The 19,531-nt window shown below is 40.5% G+C and overlaps 1 protein-coding gene across 4 annotated transcripts in view; it reads left to right on the forward strand.

Moving 5' to 3' along the window:
* The window catches only part of HPS5 (HPS5, biogenesis of lysosomal organelles complex 2 subunit 2), a 45,895-nt gene that overhangs the window by 2,253 nt on the left and 24,111 nt on the right, over nucleotides 1-19,531 (forward strand). For 2 of the 4 annotated variants that reach the window (XM_025355487.1, XM_025355486.1), the window contains exons 2-8: nucleotides 2,284-2,440; nucleotides 8,213-8,323; nucleotides 8,786-8,850; nucleotides 9,324-9,516; nucleotides 11,202-11,335; nucleotides 13,898-14,110; nucleotides 15,069-15,140. In XM_025355487.1, coding sequence (XP_025211272.1) covers nucleotides 2,333-2,440; nucleotides 8,213-8,323; nucleotides 8,786-8,850; nucleotides 9,324-9,516; nucleotides 11,202-11,335; nucleotides 13,898-14,110; nucleotides 15,069-15,140 — 896 coding nt within the window. In that variant the 5' untranslated portion in view covers nucleotides 2,284-2,332. The remainder of the gene's footprint in view (nucleotides 1-2,283; nucleotides 2,441-8,212; nucleotides 8,324-8,785; nucleotides 8,851-9,323; nucleotides 9,517-11,201; nucleotides 11,336-13,897; nucleotides 14,111-15,068; nucleotides 15,141-19,531) is intronic. The other 2 variants (XM_025355489.1, XM_025355488.1) reach the window with 1 other exon arrangement.

Genomic DNA, 19,531 nt, shown 5'->3' on the forward strand with positions numbered 1-19,531 from the left:
GTTGGTTTAACACTGTCATCCAGCAGCTTCTCTGAGAATTGGCATTGCTTATGCTGTTTTTATTGTCGGTTCTCATTTCTGTTAAATTCTTTTTTTCTTTTCAGTAGAACTTACTAGGTGTGTTCCCCTCCCCACCCCACCCCCACCCCCATTATATTATAACTTGCAGGACATTCTCTTTTCACCGAGATTAAGGCAAAATGACCTATCTACTTTGGAGTTTCTTTCAAGATCACACGTAGAGGAGACACTATGATATTATCATTCCTTTCCATCTCTTGGATCCTGTACTGTGGTTTTATCTTTTTCTTGTATTTTCAGCCCCTTTCGTTTTAGAGTCTACTTTTAGCTACTACCTACAAATCTGTTGAAGAGTCTCCCCAATAATAAAGTCCAGAGAGGTTTTCTCCTTTTCCACCGGACTTCTTGAGTAATTGAAATGTTTTATCCTCATTTTCATACCACCCACCCCTTTTCTCAAATCTTTGTTTTCTAGCGTCTAACCACCCACAGCACTTTACAGAAATTATGCGACCTCCCAACACCAAATTCTTCAGTTCCTTTCTGTTGCCTGCCAAGTTAAGTGCAGGCTCTTTGGTTTGAAATTCAAAGTGTTTTGTAACTTGGGCCCAAATTATGATTCCAGCTTTGTCTTTCGTTATTCCATTGCTTGTATCCTATGTTTCAGTCAAAGACTAAATTTGTATGCTTCTAGTATATTCTGCATTTTTTTCTTCTCTATATATTTGCACGTTGCTGCCCTACCTGCTACCCTTTCCCTTTTCCTTGAGATAAAAGCGTAGTCAGCATCAATACTACTTTCCTTAGAGAGTTTTCTTCGGTTCGCTGTAATTCAGTGTGATCCCTCTGTCCTGTAAAGTTCTAACAAAGCAGTTTGCTTATGTTTCCCTCATAAGATGTGTGTGTGTGTGTGTGTGTGTGTGTGTGTGTGTGGTATTTGTCTTTTTCTCTCTATTATAAACTGACTTCTGGAATTATTTTACTCGTCTTTTTTTACCACTGTGCCTGATACTTTACTAGGTACTGAATGAAATGAATGAGTGAAAAGAATGAGGGAAGACTTTCTTAGATCAATAATTCTCAAATATTTTGAGTACAGGCATGTGAAAACTTTTTTTTTTTTTTCCTGAACATCATTCTCCTTGCAGAGGTCAAGCTGTATTAGGAACAGTGTTACTAGCAGAAAATCAGATTGTGTTATATGTGTGCAATAAAAAACATAGTCTTCGTTTTGCCACTAGAAAGTATGTTCTTTGAGGGTTAGAACTTTATCATATCTAGGACCTAGAATAATGGCTGGCACTTAGGTGGGTGCTCAGTACAAATCTGTTGAATAAATGAGTGATTGAATATATATGTTTCTGGAAAAAAAGTAAAAAACATAAAGCATGAACAAAAAATGAGAATATATAAACAGTTTATGAATTTTTCTGTTGTATTAATTTGCTTTCTAAATTTGGCAGGTAACAAGTGATTGAGAAAAGTTGTAATTTATGAGGAGAATTTTCGTTTCTTTTTTTCTTGAGATTGCTGCAATGGGACATAAAAGTGCATTTGAGAGTAGGTGAACACAAAAACTCTTGTGTTACTTTACAAAGTCCTCCCTGGTTATTTGGCATTTGTTACCTTGCATTCTTATCCCTGTTCTGTCCTATCTAGTCTCTTTTGTTGCAGCTCTTTATTTTTCTTTGTGCTCTATTTCCCTGTACCTTCTCACTTAGATCTGTTCATTCATTCACCTCGCTTACTAAGCACCTGCTAGGTTGGAGAGAGAAGTCTAGTGGCCTATTCCTATTAAGCACTGTTAAATTGTTAGCTGATAACTGTAGGGTTTGCTGATAACACTTAATAAGTTGAGACCTTTATGGAAGATTGCATTTTAATGAAAGACTCCTAAAGACAGAAGATTTACTACTCATAGAAATACAGCAGCAGGGTTACTGTTTTGCCTCAGAGGAGATAGGCCAATTTTCCTAAATCCTACTCTGCCTATTCTGCTTACTCACACTGTTAGATAATAGAGGGGGATAGGATTATGGAGGGCCTTGAGAATCTGTACCTGCTACTCTGGGAGTTTTAGAGTCAGGGAATGACACAATGTAAACACACCGTGGCATACAATGTTACCTGTATGTGTTTTCTTTCTAAGTACCTGTATAGTGGGGACTTTCTCATGTTTCATTATGTTCCCCACATATTTGTTAAATGCATGTTAAATGAATGGAGGGCTTCTTAAATTATATTTTTGTGGATTTTATTCAGGTAAGGAATACTGTATCTATCATTCAACAAGTTTCAGCTTTCTGGCTAAATGACTTTTGTGCCAGTGATACCAGAGTCCTACAGCCATGTTCTTGCAGAGTTTGAATCTCTGGATCCATTACTGTCAGCCCTGCGGCTGGACTCCAGTCGTCTAAAGGTGAATTTATTGATCCTTGTATCAGTTTCATTTTCATGTACTCTTTGTTACTGTGCCCCTACCCTCTAGTTCCTTAACGTTTTATGGAATCTTGGGTGTTCTTACCTGTCCTAGTCATACTTTCGTGGGGAGAAAAAAAGAAAATAAACTTTTTATCTGAGGAATGTAAGCCCCTTTAAATTATCAGGCCAAGGCTGGGTGTGGTGGCTTACACCTGTAATTCCAACACTTTGGGAGGCTGAGGTGGGAGAATCGCTTGAGGCAAGGAGTTCAAGACCAGCCTGGCCAACATGGCAAAACTCTGTCTCTACTAAAAATACAAAAATTAGCTGGGCAAGGTGGCATGCGCCTATAATCCTAGGTATTCGGGAGGCTGAGGCATGAGAATCACTTGAACTCGGGAGGTGGAGGTTGCAGTGAGCCGAGGTCATGCCACTGCACTGTAGCCTGGGCAACAAAGTGAGACTCTGTCTCAAGAAAAAAAAAATTGTCAGGCCCAGAGAAGCACTGGAGTGAAACAGCAGCCTTTTATCACTCCTTTTTTTTTTTTTTTGAGACAGAGTCTCGCCCTGTCACCCAGGCTAGAGTGTGGTGGCACGATCTTGACTCACTGTAAGCTCCGCCTCCTGGGTTCTCGCCATTCTCTTGCCTCAGCCTACCGAGTAACTGGGACTACAGGCACCCACCACCACGCCTGGCTAATTTTTTTGTATTTTTAGTAGAGACAGGGTTTCACCAGGTTAGCCAGGATGGTCTTGATCTCCTGACCTTGTGATCCGCCTGCCTTGGCCTCCCAAAGTGCTGGGATTACAGGTCTTATCACTCTCGTTTGAGCTAATTAATTACCTCTTGAAGCTACTTGCTATGTGGGCACTAGACTAACTGACACCAAGTAGTGATAAAATGCAGTATACCTTATACTTCAAAAATGTATAGCCAATCACTAATCAATGTTATTGCTGTAAGCCAATGAGAATTCCTGACAAACAGCCTCTTCTGAGAACTTGAGTTTCTTGTTTTCCAGAGCATTCACCAAGGCAACTTGGAAGTGTGTCCTAGGCTGCAGTCCTCAAACTTGGCCCAGATAAACTCGATGTTAATTTGGCCTCAACTTCTTCCTTTTAGGTTGACACTTTACATAGAGGTATAATTTTCATAGCTCTTTCTTGATTTATTTTTTGAGCTATCTTTTGAATTCTAATTTACCGTCCCTGGAAACCCTGATACTGACTTGCTTCATTTTCCCCTGTTAGTGTTGCTGTCTTCTCTCAGAAGCTAATGTATTTGATTGAAAATAAAATGGTATAAATGAGTATATCCCACAAAGACCAAGAGAAAACTGTCCCTTCACCCTCTGAAGGTTCGCTGAAAATCAACTAATACAAGTAAGATTAATAGGAGAAAAGGCATATAAAATCTTCTTTTCTTTTTTTTTTTTTTTCCTTTTGAAACAGGCTCTCTTTGTTGCCTGTGCCTGAGTGCAATGGGGAGATCCTAGCTCACTGTAACCTCAAACTTCTGGGTTCAAGTAATCCTCCTGCCTCATCCTCCTGAGTACCTGGGACTAAACATACTCGACACCATGCCAGGCTAATTTTAAAAAAGTTTTTGTAGAGATGGGGTCTTGCTATGTTGCCCAGGCTGGAGTACAGTGGTGAGACCATAGCTCATGATAGCATCTAACTCCTGGCCGCAAGCAATCCTGTGCCTTGGCCTTTGGCCTCCCCAAAGCACTGGGGTAACAGGAGTGAGCCACCATGCCTGGCTGTATGTACCCTCTTTCATAGGGAAGTGGGGATATGGAGAATGTAGATGATTGTTCTGAGTAGCAATAAATCATTAGCGAGAATGAATAGACCTAGCAAGTGGGAGGCAGACATGGGAAGGTGAGGGATGGAGCTGCATAGGAACAATCAGGTAAAATCCCCCGGATGAACTCTTGGAGCTGCCTTCAGAAGAATAAATGAAAAGTCTATCTGGGCATGATGATCACTCCCAGTCTCTTCTCTAGTGGTTGATCTTTCCTGGTAATTTGATGAGATCCCTAGGGAAAGTGTTTAGGACAATTGCATTTCTTTTGGAAGGAAGCTTTCCCTCCCACCCACCCTCCCTCCCTCCCTCCCTCCCTTCCTTCCTTCCTTCCTTCCCTTTCCTTTCCTTTCTTTCTTTCCTTTCTTTCCTTCCTTTCTTTCTTTCTTTTTTGAGATAGAATCTCATTCCCTTGCCCAGGCTGGAGTGCAGTGGCACGATCTTGGCTCACTGCAACCTCTACTTCCTGGGTTCAAGTGAGTCTTGTGCCGCAGCCTCCTGAGTAGCTGGGATTACAGGCATCTGCCGCCATGCCCGGCTAATTTTTGTATTTTTAGTAGAGACGGAGTTTCACCATGTTGGCCAGGCTCGTCTCAAACTCTTGGCCTCAGACAATCCTCCTGCCTCCTCCCAAAGAGCTGGGATTACAGGCATGAGCCACTGAGCCTGTACCTTTTGGAAAGAGGCTTTCTTGGTCAGATAAGGAAATTCCTATGGAGAGAGTCCCTCTCTGTGCTTGGTGGAGAGGTGGAAACGAGACAAGGTTAAAGGGACTTTGATTTTGAGGCAACTTCTGAGAACTGTCAGCATGTCAAAGCTCCATATTTTGGGGTATTGGTTGCTGAGCCCCAATAACCCCATTACATTTTGAATAACATGAATCATTGCAGTTATACTACGGTCATTCCAAAACAGGGAGTCTGGTGTAACCCTCAGTTTAGGGAGCAAAGCAAAAGTTAGTTCGCTCTGGGCAGAATGTTGACCTAAGAGGAAGAAGCTGAGGCAAGTGCCCTGGCTTCGTGGTTCACACCTGTAATCCCAATAATTTAGGAGGCAGAAGTGGGAGGATTGCTTGAGCTCAGGAGTTTGAGACCAGCTTGGGCAACATGGCAAAATCCCATCTTTACAAAAAATACAAAAATTAGCTGGACATGGTGGTGGGCACCTGTGGTCCCAGCTACTCAGAAGGCTGAGTTGGGAGGATTGCTTGAGCCAGGGAGGTTGAGGCTACAGTGAGCTGTGATTGCTCCACTGCATTCCAGCTTGGGTGACACAGCAAGACCCTATCTCAAGAGGAATAAAAAAACCCAAAAAACAAAACAAAGGCAAAAATAATATAAGCAGACAGTTTATTAGGGCCAAGCTTGAGGATTACAACCTGGGAACATAGATAAAAGTTGTTTTAAATATACACTTTAATTAGCAGCAGTTACAAGTGGATTTTTTTTTTTTTTGAGATGGAGTCGTGCTCTGTTGCCCAGGATGGAGTACAGTGGCACCATCTCAGCTCTGGGCAAACTCTGCCTCCTGGTTTCAAGTGATTCTCATGCCTCAGCCACCAGAGAGGCTAGGATTACAGGTGTGTACCACCATGCCTGGCTAATTTTTGAATTTTTAGTGGAGATGGGGTTTTGCCATATTGGCCAGGCTGTTCTCAAACACCTGGCCTCAAGTAATACGCCCACCTCAGCCTCCCAATGTGCTGGGTGATTATTTTTTGAAACAGATGGTGGGGCAAGGGGTGGTGCAGTCTTACTGTGTTGCCCAAGCTGGAGTACAGTGGCTATTCACAGTCATCATAGCTGAGTCATAGCACACTGCAGTGCACTGTAGCCTTGAACTGGCGTCAGGCAGTCTTCTTGCCTCAGCCTCTCAAGTAACTGGGACTATAGGCGTGCACCACACCACGTGGCCCGACTAATTTTTGTAAATTTCTTAGAGATAGGGTTTCATTATGTTGCTGTGACTGGTCTCAAACTCCCGGGCTCCGGCAGTCCTTCAGCCTTGGCCTCCCAAAGTGCTGGAATTATAGGCATGAGCTACCGCACCAGGCCTTTTTTTTTGAAATGGCATCTAGCTCTGTCTCCAGGCTGGAGTTCAGTGGCGCAATCTTGGCTCACTGCAACCTCCGTCTCCTGGGTTCAGGTGATTCTACTGCCTCAGCCTCCCAAGTAGCTGGGATTAAAGGTGCACACTGCCACGCTCAGCTAATTTTTGTACGTTTAGTAGAGATAGGGTTTCACCTTATTGGCCAGGATGGTCTCGATCTCCTAACCTCGTGACCCTCCTACCTCGGCCTCCCAAAGTGCTGGGATTACAGGCGTGAGCTGCTGCACCTGGCCTGGATTTCTTAAAAATAAAAAATTTTAATTTAGGACTGGGATCTTATTCTCTTGCTCAGTCTAGTCTCGAACTTCTGACCTCCCAAAGTGTTGGGATTATAGGCGTGAGCCACCTTGTCCAGCCCAAGTGGATGTTTAAAGGAAAAGGAGGCAGATTCTGAGTTGTTTACCAATAACATATTAAAATAACAAAAACTATTGATTGGCTATACATTGTTCTTAGTATCACAGATTTCAGTGACATGAAGTTAACAGGCGAGACAGCTAGTCAGTGACAAAATGACTTTAAACAATTGTCCCCAGGCATGGGTGCCGAGATTGGGAGCATGACTGATATCTCATATTCATTTCTGTCTGGACCTGCATACTTCACATAGTTCAGACTGCCCTGAGCTATTTTTCTTTTCCTAATAGCTATGTGTTTTGATTGTCCTTGGAATTCAAAGAACTATGTACTTCCTTCAATCTCTGAGTTATTTTGATTAAACTCAGGAATGATGTGGTAAAAAACAAAGTTTCATAACCAGTACCAAAATAATTTCATTTTTATACTTTTGCTACTGCCCTAAAGGAAATACCAGCATCTGAGGAAAGGGAAAAATAGGAAGTAATAGACAAAATAATATGAGTAACAGTTTTGAGGCTTGACATCAGACATTTTTTCAGCTGCAAGTTACAGTATGGTGTAACATATTAATAGGAGCTTAAGTGGTAAAGATGTTTATAATCTCATAGGAGGTTAGTATTCTGGGTTTAGTGTAGTGGCCCAATGATATAACTGGCTCCCATTTTTCCCATTCTACCATTGTACATATATTAGCTTTTAGTTGCATTTGCAATGTGTGTCCTGTCTCCAGTCTTACTGTTCTCATTAACATCTCAAGAAAGTGGGGGCAAAGGGCAAAGGCTTTCTACAGGCTCTGCCTCTTATCTGGAAAGGTAAAGCTTCCCTTCCTGAGAAGCCCTCAGCTGTGTTGGTCATATTAGGTAGAACTGAGTTACATGGCAACGCTTGGCAGCTAGGGAACTGGGAAGGTGAATATTTAGGTTTTCCAACTTCTGTAGTGAAAAGCAGCAAAATTGAAGAGGATTGGGAATGTCTCTTAGTCAACCAACTAATAACTTTGCCACAGGGTATTGGGCACAGCATGGCCACTGCATTCTCTGATGGAGTCTCACCTACCCTAAGACTTGCGGCTGTTTTGTGGTGTTTGTACAGATCAGAAGTGATGTAAATGAATGAATGTTTAACATGGTTACTTTATCTTCTGGTCACTTCCTCGGTCTTCCATTGTTGTAGTTAGCATTGGAATGACCTAGCCAAATTACACAAAATATGAACAGTCTAACAGCCAGCTTTTGCCAAGGGAAAATTACTCACAAGGTGGAGCCTATTCAGCCTTTGTGAGATTCGTTTAGAAGTTTAAAAACAAAATGTTCTTTCTTCAGTATTTTTTACTATTCTAAAATTAGAGAGTAAGTGTCATGTTGTGTCCATTTGGGCAGAGGGTAAAGTGAGGGAAGGAGCCTGATGCATAAATCCTCAGTATTTATTTTCAGTGGATAGTCTATTTGGTTAAGTAGCTGTGATCATCTCACACTTCTCTTTACATGTTTTTAGTGCACGAGCATAGCTGTGTCTCGGAAATGGTTGGCTTTGGGCAGTTCAGGAGGAGGACTCCATCTCATTCAGAAAGAAGGTTGGAAGCACAGGCTTTTTCTTTCACACAGGGTAAGATTAAGGGCAGCTCTGTCGTATACCATTTGGAGTCTTTTTCATAAATGCAAATTTCTCCAATATAAATAATCGTTTGGAATAAAAGAATGTAAAACGTGCCCTGGTGCGGTGGCTCACGCCTGTAATCCCAGCGTTTTGGGAGGCCAAGGCGGGTGGATTACCTGAGGTCAGGAGTTGGAGACCAGCCTGGCCAACATGGTGAAACCCTGTCTCTGCTAAAAATACAAAAATTAGCTGGGCGTGTTGGTGGGCACCTGTAATCCTAGCTACTTGGGAGGCGGAGGCCGGAGAATTGCTTGAACCCAGGAAGTGGAGGTTGCAGTGAGCCGAGATCGCATCATTGCACCCCAGCCTGGGCAAGAGAGCGAGACTCAGTCTCAAAAAAAAAAAAAAAATAAAATAAATAAATAATGTAAAACTTGAGATTTAAAAAATATTTTTTCTTTTGTGCTCTAGGAAGGTGCAATTTCTCAAGTTGCCTGTTGTTTACATGATGATGATTATGTTGCTGTAGCTACCAGGTAAGAATCTGTTCTAAAACCATCTGTCCTTTTTCAAATGCATTTTAATTTGACACATTTAATTATTTTATTTAATGTGTTTGTTAGGGTAACCAACCATCCTGGTTTGCCTAGGATTGCCCTAGTTTTAATGCTGAAATTACTGTGTCTCGGGAAATCTCTCAGTACCCAGCAAACGAGAACGGACAGCTAGTCATCCGAGTGTTTGTAGAAAATGCTAATTTGAGGTTACAACATTTCAAAGGCCTTAAAAGAGAAAGGGAACAGAGATAATTTAGATCATTTAACTTCTCCTATTAAACTGGTTTGGTGACTAAAACAAGGAAATTAATATCTTGACTTTTTATAATACTTCCTCTTTTCTGAAGAATAAGAGTTACATATGTATTTAGTATAGTTGATACTGTGATGCAATTAAATTCTACCTTGTTCATCATTGCCAAAAGTTTGCCTCTGTGACTCAATTCTTGCAGTCAAGGTCTTGTAGTTGTTTGGGAATTAAATGAAGAGCGTCGTGGGAAACCAGAACAAATTTATGTGTCTTCAGAACACAAAGGCCGAAAAGTCACAGCTCTCTGTTGGGATACAGCTATTCTTAGAGTTTTTGTAGGTGATCATGCTGGGAAGGTTTCTGCCATCAAACTCAGTACTTCTAAACAAGCAAAGGTGAGAAGCAGTCCCATTCTTTGTGTATGTAGTGAGATACAAGGTGTTGTCTTATAAAACTTCCAATTAAAGAATGTGATTTTTATCTACTATATTTCTTGGGAGACTAATCCAGAGTCCAGACTTGGAGATTTTGAGGAGACCTGTTTTTATATAGTACATATGGTAGCCTGTTATAGCTCAGTGCTGTTACAGAATGGCTTTTGTGAGCTAACTTCAGTACTTTGCATATTATCTATTGCAGTTCTTCCTGATTCACCTGCATGGCTCATTTAAAGCATTCTTTAGCATAAGGCTATTAAGAAAGAAAAGAAATCTGTTTATTATTGGTGTGAATAAAATGACAGACATAGAAATGACACCAATTGCTCAGGCTCCTGGTCTTCTCCGCTTCTTGTGTAGAAGAAACTCATAGGTCTAGGAATACTTTTTTATCAGGATGGATATAATTTATTTTGAATGGAATCCTGAAGACACCTTCGGGCTTTGCTCTGCTCTGCAGGTTCTCAGGCTTCCTGCTGCAGTTCTTTCTGAGTAGAAGGGTTGAGACTCAGTTTACCCTAACAGAATGCTCCAGTCTGTCATTAAGACAGTAGACCAGCTTCTCATTGTCCTGCTCCTCCAGGGCCATTACAGCAGAAGTAGAGGGATTTGTCTCGCATTGGCTTGTTTCTATTTAGGATCCTGGTGGAAAAGAAGGGCTCTAACTACTATTGGCTAAATTAATTTTATATTTTATTTTATTTTATTTTGAGACAGGTTCTTGCTCTGTCACTCAGGCTGAAGTACAGTGGTGAGATCATGGTTCACTGCACTCTTGATCGCCCGGGCTGAAGCAATCCTCCCACCCCAAACCTCCTGAGTAGCTGGGACTACTGGCATGCACCACCACGCCTGGCTAATTTTTAAAAATTTTTTGTAGAAACAGGGTTTTGCCATGTTGCCCAGGCTGGTCTCGAACTCCTGGGCTCAAGCGATCCACTCACCTTGCCCTCCCAAAGTGTTGGGATTACAGGCATGAGCCACTGCACCTGGCTATTGGCTAAATTACTTTATTTGAATGAACACATCAGAATATTTTTCTGGTTTTTGCCATCATGACCGATCAAAGTTATCAATTGATTCTTAATGTATTTTGGATCTAAAATATAGAAACCCTATACATAGTAAACGTACTTTGTCTTTTTCTCAACGGGAGTAGTACTATCTACAGGTGAAAAATTCTCTCACATACTCCAGAACTTTATTTAGTTAGAGACAGGTTCTTCCTCTGTTGCCCAGGCTGGAATATAGTAGCTCGATCAAAGCTCACTGCAGCCTCAAGCTCCTAGGCTCAAGCAATCCTTCTGTCTCAGCCTCCCGGGTAGCTGAGATTATAGATCTGTGCTACCACGCCTGACTAACAAGTTCTAAAGCTTGCTTCATCTTTTTCATTCTAACCTCTAAGATTAGATGATCACAAACAGAGCCTTAAGAATTCCCTTCTGCAGTTAACGTACCAAATTATTTAATACAACTTTTAAGTGAGTGAAACTTCGATATCCTTACAAGCAAATTAAATTTTGGCTTATTTGAAAATTTTATTTTGCTATTCAAGTTATTTTCATTTACAAGGTAAAGAGGAAGAGATCACTTGTGTATGTTATGATTAAATAAACTTTATTTCTTTCTCACATTCCTTTTAGGCAGCTGCTGCTTTTGTGATGTTTCCTGTTCAGACCATAACAACAGTTGACTCCTGTGTTGTACAGTTAGATTATTTGGATGGAAGGCTGCTTATATCTTCACTAACTCGATCCTTCTTGTGTGACACTGAGAGGTATATTGGCCATCCATTAGTCACCAGAAATGCAGACTTTTAGAAATGGGAGGAACTTAGAAGTTATCTACCCCAAGCCCCATCAATCAGTTATACAGATTTTTTTTTTCTTTTCTTTTTTGTTTTTTTGAGACAGGGTCTCACTCTGTCACTCAGGCTGGAGTGTAGTGGTGTGATCATGGCTCACTGCAGCCTTGACCTCCCCAGCTCAAGCGATCCTCCTACCTCAGCCTCTCAAGTAGCTGGGTCTACAGGCACATGCCACCATGCCCTGCTAATTTTTTGTATTTTGTTCAGAGACTGGGTTTTGTCATGTTACCCAGGCGGGTCTTGAACTCCTGGGCTCAAGCGATCTTCCTGCCTCAGCCTCCCAAAGTGCTTGGATTACAGGCAAGAACCACTGCCCTTGGCTATTACAGACGTTACGGAATCAGTTGTATGCAAGCTGATGTTAGAGAGCAGAGAGGAGGTAGAGGAGTCTAAGACAGTGCAGTGGGTGACTAAGACAAGTATTCCGTGAGCCCGTTGCTGGTGAGGCGTGTTCTAAGTGCCATGAGAGAAGGCCAAAGGCCTGTTTTTATATGCGGAAGCAGGAAGGCTTCTTTGAGTTTTGTTGTTTTCAAGATTTGTTTTATTTTAATAGAATTTTACTAAAGGGTAAAATTGGATGAAGAATAAGAGCTTTATGAAGATAAGTATTTCATCAAAATCTCAAGGGTAGATAGAGCCAGAGGTCCAATGAGTGGCAAAGGAGTGCATTAGAGGTAGCTGTGAAATACCAGAGCAGAATAGCAGACAGCTGAAAATGAGTATTATGCATCACTGTGCCAAAGTTCTCAGCCATTCTCACTGCAAGGAAATTTTCACTGGCCATTCGTTTTTTCACTGGACGTGGCAGCTATCATATTTCTCAGGACCATCTCCTTTTAAAAATTTGTCATGGAGAGTTTTGAGCCTACACAAAAGAAGGGAGAATTGTGTAATCAACCCCCGTGTACCTATTTCATAACTAAAGTTGGATGACAGTAGCCTAGAACCTCTTGTAAAAATAACATGTTTAGATGTGCTTACTCTCTGTTAGCTAGAATTCAGTTTTTGGGGACATGGATAGTATAATAAAATATATACTTATGTTAAAAAATCTTTTTGTTTCAACCTATTTTCCCCCCCAACAAACAGTATGTATATATATTTTTAAAAGCTGGGCCTCCTAGTGACTAGCCAAAGTGATAGATATGACTTTGTTTCATGTAAATTTAGTGTTAAGGATTAACTAAGGTTGCATATGTGAAAATACTCAACTTTGGGCCTGTGACATATTGTTTGAAAAATAATAGAAAGTAAGATTAATGAGGATACAAATGATAATGAATTGATTGCATTTTTCACTCAGCAAACATTTATTATAGTCTTCCAGATCCTTAGCACCATATTAGGTATCATAAAATATATAAAATAAGGAAGAAATGTATTTTGTTTCCCAAATAAGGAATATAAGTAATAAAACCACTACTTCCTGTACTGCTCTGTATACATTTCGAAGCACTCTTACACCAGTGTTCTTAAAGGAAAGCAAATGTTATGTTTTATTCATAAAGCAAGTAACTACAGAAGTAGTTATGGAATTATCTGAGGTTATCTAGTAAATTCATGCTAGAGAGCATACTAGATCACTCTTCAATAAAAGAGATTGAGTTTATGGAACTCTACAATGTATTGAGTGCTTTCTGTAGGCCTGACACTGTGCTACACACTGGGAATCCAACCAAAGAGGAATAAGAAGTGTCCTTTGCCCTGAAAAGTCATGATTTGCTGTTTAAATAGACATAATTGCCATATATCATGTCATAAGTGCTATGAAAGCAAAGCATAGGAAGCATGTAATTCCCTATATGGGAATCCGGGAAAGTTTCTGAGGAGGAATGATGGAATCATGGAGGGTAAGTAACAGGAGTTTTTAGGAAGAGACATCTACCTCATCATTATCACCTTCCATGTTCCCAGGCAGTGTACTGAGCTCTTTTATATATCTAACCCATGTAATCCTAAGGGAGCAGAATACTCCAAGGTGCAGAGTTTCAGAAGGACCTGGGTTTTTGAGGAAAAAGTAAGTTTATTGGGTGTTTGTGGTGAGGAAGTGACTTGGAGACAGGGTTGGAGAACTAGATTAGTAGCTTCCATAGAGTGTCCAAAGAACATTTTACAAAGTGACTTTAGAAGCAATTAGTAGGGTTCAAGGATGTACGAAATAGTTCAGTAGCATTCACTTTTTAGATTTGAAAGGGGCCTTTACATTAATTCTGAGCCTCTTATTCTGTGGCTAATAAACTAAGTACTAATATGAAATGATTTGCTTCCTGTCACAGAAATAGCTAATGGCAAATCAGAGCCAGAACCCTATTTTGATCTTTCCATTCTCTTGTTTTTTTCAGTATATTGCTAATATGAATGAAGGAGAAGGCATTGTGAGTGGAGTTATTATGCCCATGCTGATTTGTAGTGCCATTGTTTTTGCCTTTTTTTTGTAAGTAAATCTGCTTTCTCTTCCTTTCTGGATGTTAGAGAAAAGTTTTGGAAAATTGGAAACAAGGAAAGAGATGGAGAATATGGAGCTTGTTTCTTTCCTGGAAGATGTTCTGTGGGCCAGCAACCTCTGATATATTGTGCTCGCCCAGGCTCTAGGATGTGGGAAGTGAACTTTGATGGAGAAGTTATAAGTACACATCAGTTCAAGAAACTCCTCTCGTTGCCACCTCTCCCTGTGATTACTCTAAGGTAATGATTTGTATGTCTTGTTAGGATTGTTTGAAGAGCTTATATATAGAGGTTGGGTGAAAATCTCTGATATTGTATAAGTGTTAAAGATTTTATTATACCTGGCCAGGCATGGTGACACACGCCTGTAATCCCAGCACTTTGGGAGGCTGAGGCCGGTGGATCACGAGGTCAGGAGATTGAGACCATCCTGGCTAACGGTGAAACCCCATCTCTACTAAAAATACAAAAAAAAAAATTAGCTGGGCGTGGTGGCGCATGCCTGTAGTCCCAGCTACTCAGGAGGCTGAGTCAGGAGAATGACGTGAACCCAGGATGCGGAGCTTGCAGTGAGCCGAGATCATGCCACTGCACCCAGCCTGGGCGACAGAACGAGACTCCGTCTCAAAAAAAAAAAAAAAGATTTTATTATGTCTTTTCAGAGTGAAGTTGAATTTTTATTAAAAGATTCAGAAAAACCAAAGAAGTCTTTGAGAATTACCTTTCCTATGATTAATGTGAGTTGAATAAGGGCAGATGTAGTTAGGCTGTTGAATTTGTTTTGGAGGCAAAAATTACCGTATATTGGGAAAAGTATAATTTTATGTTATACTTCTTTTTTTTTTTTTTTTTTTTTTTTTTTTTTGAGACGGAGTCTCGCTCTGTCGCCCAGGCTGGAGTGCAGTGGCCCGATCTCAGCTCACTGCAAGCTCCGCCTCCCGGGGTCCCGCCATTCTCCTGCCTCAGCCTCCCAAGTAGCTGGGACCACAGGCGCCGCCACCTCGCCCGGCTAATTTTTTTGTGTCTTTAGTAGAGACGGGGTTTCGCCGTGTTAGCCAGGATGGTCTCGATCTCCTGACCTCGTGATCCGCCCGTCTCGGCCTCCCAAAGTGCTGGGATTACAGGCTTGAGCCACTGCGCCCGGCCTATGTTATACTTCTAACAGATAAACTCATTAACAGATGTGTTTACTTTCTAGATCAGAACCTCAGTATGATCATACAGTTGGATCCTCCCAATCTTTGTCTTTCCCCAAACTCTTACATCTTAGGTAAGTTTCTACTTTCCTTTGATCTGGGGGGAAAGAAAGAATACTTAGCTTTTAATCTCTGTTTCTTGTTCAGAAGTAGTTAGTTTTTTAAGGTTATTTTTGCACTAAATTATTTTTAGAAAGTTAGGAAATAATTATGGTACATGAAGTGTTCTGTATTTAAAAGGAATGGAAAGATCCTAGAAATACACTTCTCTTTCCAAGCCAACTGGAGAGTTTATAATTGCCAAGAAACTTCTAACAATTAGAGCTAAGATAGCTCTACTAACCTCTTCATAACCTTCCCTAGCTGGTGGGATGCCATAATGAAAAAAAGTCCCAGATCAAAATCTGCCACACAGATGTATGTCTTTTTAGCAAGCAGGCACAAAAAAAGTTGTAGAACTTGTTCTTGTATGCTTGGTGAAATTTCAGCTCTCTATCCTGTAGGTACTCTGACAAATACTTGCATGAAAGATCTGCTGGAGGCAGTTTCAGCCGTATTCTAAAGTCAGAGTTCAGCCAGCCTTCTAGTTGGATTTGGTGCAAAGTCCAGCACAAAGTGCTGTCCTAAAAGTTGTTAACTGCTGGGCCTGCCAATTCTTACACCTTGTTCTGCAAGAGCAAGAGTGCCAGTGTATGATTTCCAGCCAGTATCTTGAACTCTATTTCATCAATAAAAAATTATTTCTGATATCCGTTAGGCTAGTTAATAAGATCTCTGATGGAAATTCAGCAAACGTTGTATGAAGTTGCTATATGGTACACTGGAGTGCGAACACCTGATTCAGTTCTTTCAAAGGCTAACTAACCACTCTTTGTGATTTTTTAAAAGTAATTGAAATTTAACTGATTGCCTCTAAGGGTAAGGATAAAAACCAGCTTATGTATTTGTCATACTTCCTACACTGAAGTATTTAAAAGTGAATTATAAGGCTGAGTGTGGCTCATGCTTGTAATCCCAGCACTTTGGGAGACAGAGGCAGGCAGATCATTTGAGGTCAGGAGTTCGAGACTAGCCTATCAACATGGAGAAACCCCATCTCTACTAAAAATACAAAATTAGCCCGGCATGGTGGCACGCTTCTGTAATCCCAGCTACTAGGGAGGCTGAGGCAGGAGAATCACTTGAACCTGGAAGGTGGAGGTTGCAGTGAGCCGAGATCGTGCCATTGCACTCCAGCCTGGGCTACGGAGCAAGACTCTGTCTCAAAAAAATAAAATTAAAAAGTGAATTATAGACATTATAACACTTTAGTAACTCCATAATTCTAATTCATCATGAAAGTTACTAGAGAAAGACATTTATTTGCCCATAATTAGATAAAGCATGCTAAAAACTTCCTTCTTTAGCATTCTTCCTTTATGGCACTTGTCATTTTTATATATTATATAATATATAATTCATATATTACATATTACATATTTATATATTAATTTTATAATTTTATAATTATATACAATATAATTACATTTATATAATTCTATATTTACATATCATAATTTTATAATTACATATTAATTTATAACTACATATTAATTTTATAATTACATATTATATCATAATTTGTTTATAATTACATATTAATATAATATGTTATAATTAATTACAATTAATATAATTACAATTAATATAGTTACATATTAATATAATATTTAATATAATTACATATTAATATAGTATCTATACACGTCTTACCCTAGACAGTAAGCTCCATGAGGGCTTTATTTCTGTTTTGTTCACTATTATTTTTTCAATGCTTGGCCTAATACCTGGCATGTGATAGATACTCAATAAATATTTGTTGACTATGATGTGATGTGCAGGGTGTTGGGAAGTCCCTTACCCAAGAGTATTTTTTTTTTTTTTTAGAGACAGAGTCTTGGTCTGTCACCCAGATTGGAGTGCAGTGGTGCGATCTCGGCTTACTGCAGCCTCCGCCTTCCAGTTTCTAGCAATTCTCCTGCCTCAACCTCCCAGGTAGCTGGGACTCACAGGTGCACGCCACCACCCCTGGCTAATTTTTTATATTTTAGTAGAGACAGGGTTTCACCTTGTTGCTCAAGCTGGTCTCGAATTCCTGGGCTCAGGCAATCCACCTGCCTTGGCCTCCCAAAGTACCCAAGAGTATGTTTTCTAGTAGTCAGGCCACAATACACTTAGCTCTCCTGGTAGTTATTCTTTTGACTGTAGCTATTTAAAGCTCCTGCTAACAGTCCCTACCATGGTAGACAAAACCTTTGATGATCTGACTCTGCCTGTTCCTCAGCTAAAGCAACAATTAATGCCGCTTTGAAACCTCTGCTGATTCCTCCAAGAGGCTTACATTAGACAGCCTGTTCCTGTGCATGTACTGTTGTCAAACCATATTCATTCCTTTATCATTGCCACTCTTATTGTATTATGAATATGCATCCCAGCATCAGATTGTCAACTCCTTTTCTATGGGCAGTGCTAGACACATAGAAAACTCTCAAATGATAGTGAATTCAACAAAGAGTTGTTTCAAAAACATGAAGAGGAGGGCTTCTTTTCGTTCCTGTTTATTTATTTTTTTCATTTGTACACTGTGCCCTGTGGGACTTTTACTGTTGCAACCCATACATCCCAGAGGGGGCATCCTTATGCACTTTGTTTCCTTTCAGGCACATTGGTATTACTTTCTCGAACTTTAAAACAATCCTCTTAGGTTTGTGTCCCCATTTATTATCAGTGTAGGGATAAGGGGATGAGGAATGTATAAATTACAAGTATCAGCTTTTATCTAAGTTCCCGTCCCCAGCCCCCCATCTAATCTAGGTTGCAATTCCTAAGGAGTTTTCCAAGCTCAATGTCAGGTTCAGTATCAAAATTATGATCCTGTATCTCTTTCTCAGAGATCCTCTGGACCCCTTCCTTTTTTTTTCTCCTCTGACTCTTGAAGGCAGCCTTCTCAATTTGACTTTGGATTAAGATTCTGACCATTTCTTGCATTTTATGACAAAGATTACTATCCTGTAGGGATAGTGATCGGGTCTTTCATATTGACAAAATGTTTAACACTTACATGAGTACTCAACTCCTGTTAAAAATCAGTTAGTTTCATAGACACATGGAACCATTTTTAGTATTCTTGGAAACATAAAGGAAAAAGAAATATGGTCCCTGTTCTTAAGATTATAATTTATTGGAGAGATGTGATTTATTTCTCCAAAAAGTTTAACAACAATAAGAAGTAAGAGTTGTGACAGTGCAGTGCATGATTTAGTGCCATATGAGCAGAGTGTAAGAAATAGGTTGAGTGCAAGAAATAGGGTGAGTGCTGTGGGCTGTAAGGGAGGATTTCAGAGGGAAGTAGAACTTCTGATCCTTGAGAGGTGGCTAGATTAAGAACATTGTAAGTTGGAGAATGTCCTGACCAGCATTAGGAAGTGGAGATTTTTTTTTATATACCAGTGGTATATACCAGTGGTATATAAAAAATAGTAGCAGCCTTGAGAGAGTAAATGAAATATATGAGATAAATTTATATGAGTAAGTATAGAAAAAGATGAGAGAGTACCAGAGAACTGGAGAGAAAGAGAACCGAGAAAATGCAGTGTCCTAGAGCCCCAGGAGGTGGGGTTCAAGAAGCAGAGAACAGTTAGCCGGGTTGTCTTCTGCGTGGGGTTAAGAAAATGGGAAGTGATGAAGGGTTATTGGGTTTGGCAGTTTGGGAATCTGTGACTTTTTGAGAATTCAGTTAAGTGGAATAGTTAGGATTCCAGATAATAGTGGGTAGGTTAGTGGAGATAAGTGGAGGAGGAAGTAGATTCTGTGTTACACAGGAAAAAAGTCCAGGTTTTGGAGCCAGACTATCCTTGGTGTAAATTCCGAGTCTTCTACATTTCGTGCTGAATGGCCTTTGGCATATTATTTTATCTCTCTGAGCCTTAGCTTTTTCTCTTTTTAATAAAATAAGAATAGTGTATCTACCTTGATTGGCTTCTACAAAGTTAGGTAATATAGACAGAGCCTTTAATAAATCTCCTGGCACATTGTTGACCAGGAGTACTCAGCCTTTTGTTGCCCACACACAACTAACAACATCAAAATATTACTGTTCCTAAAAGTGGCTCACTAGAGTAATGATTGGCAGTAAGATGTTAGTCTTTGATTTAATGTGCCCCTATCATGTCCAGTATGGAAAGTTCAGCTGCTTTAACAAACGTCAGGTAAAGGTACCTAAGCTTTTCTTTTTCCAAATACCAGCCTGCCTGCCTGCCTGCCTGCCTGCCTGCCTTCCTTCCTTCCTTCCTTCCTCTCTCTCTGTCTCTCTCTCTCTCCCCCTCCCCCCTCCCCTCCCCTTCCCTCCTCTCCCCTCCCCTCCCCCCCCCTCCCCCCTCCCCTCCTCTTCCCTCCCCCCTCCCCTCCTCTTCCCTCCCCTCCCCTC

The sequence above is a fragment of the Theropithecus gelada genome, chromosome 14 (assembly GCF_003255815.1).
Source record: "Theropithecus gelada isolate Dixy chromosome 14, Tgel_1.0, whole genome shotgun sequence".
Classification (NCBI taxonomy): Eukaryota; Metazoa; Chordata; class Mammalia; order Primates; family Cercopithecidae; genus Theropithecus; species Theropithecus gelada.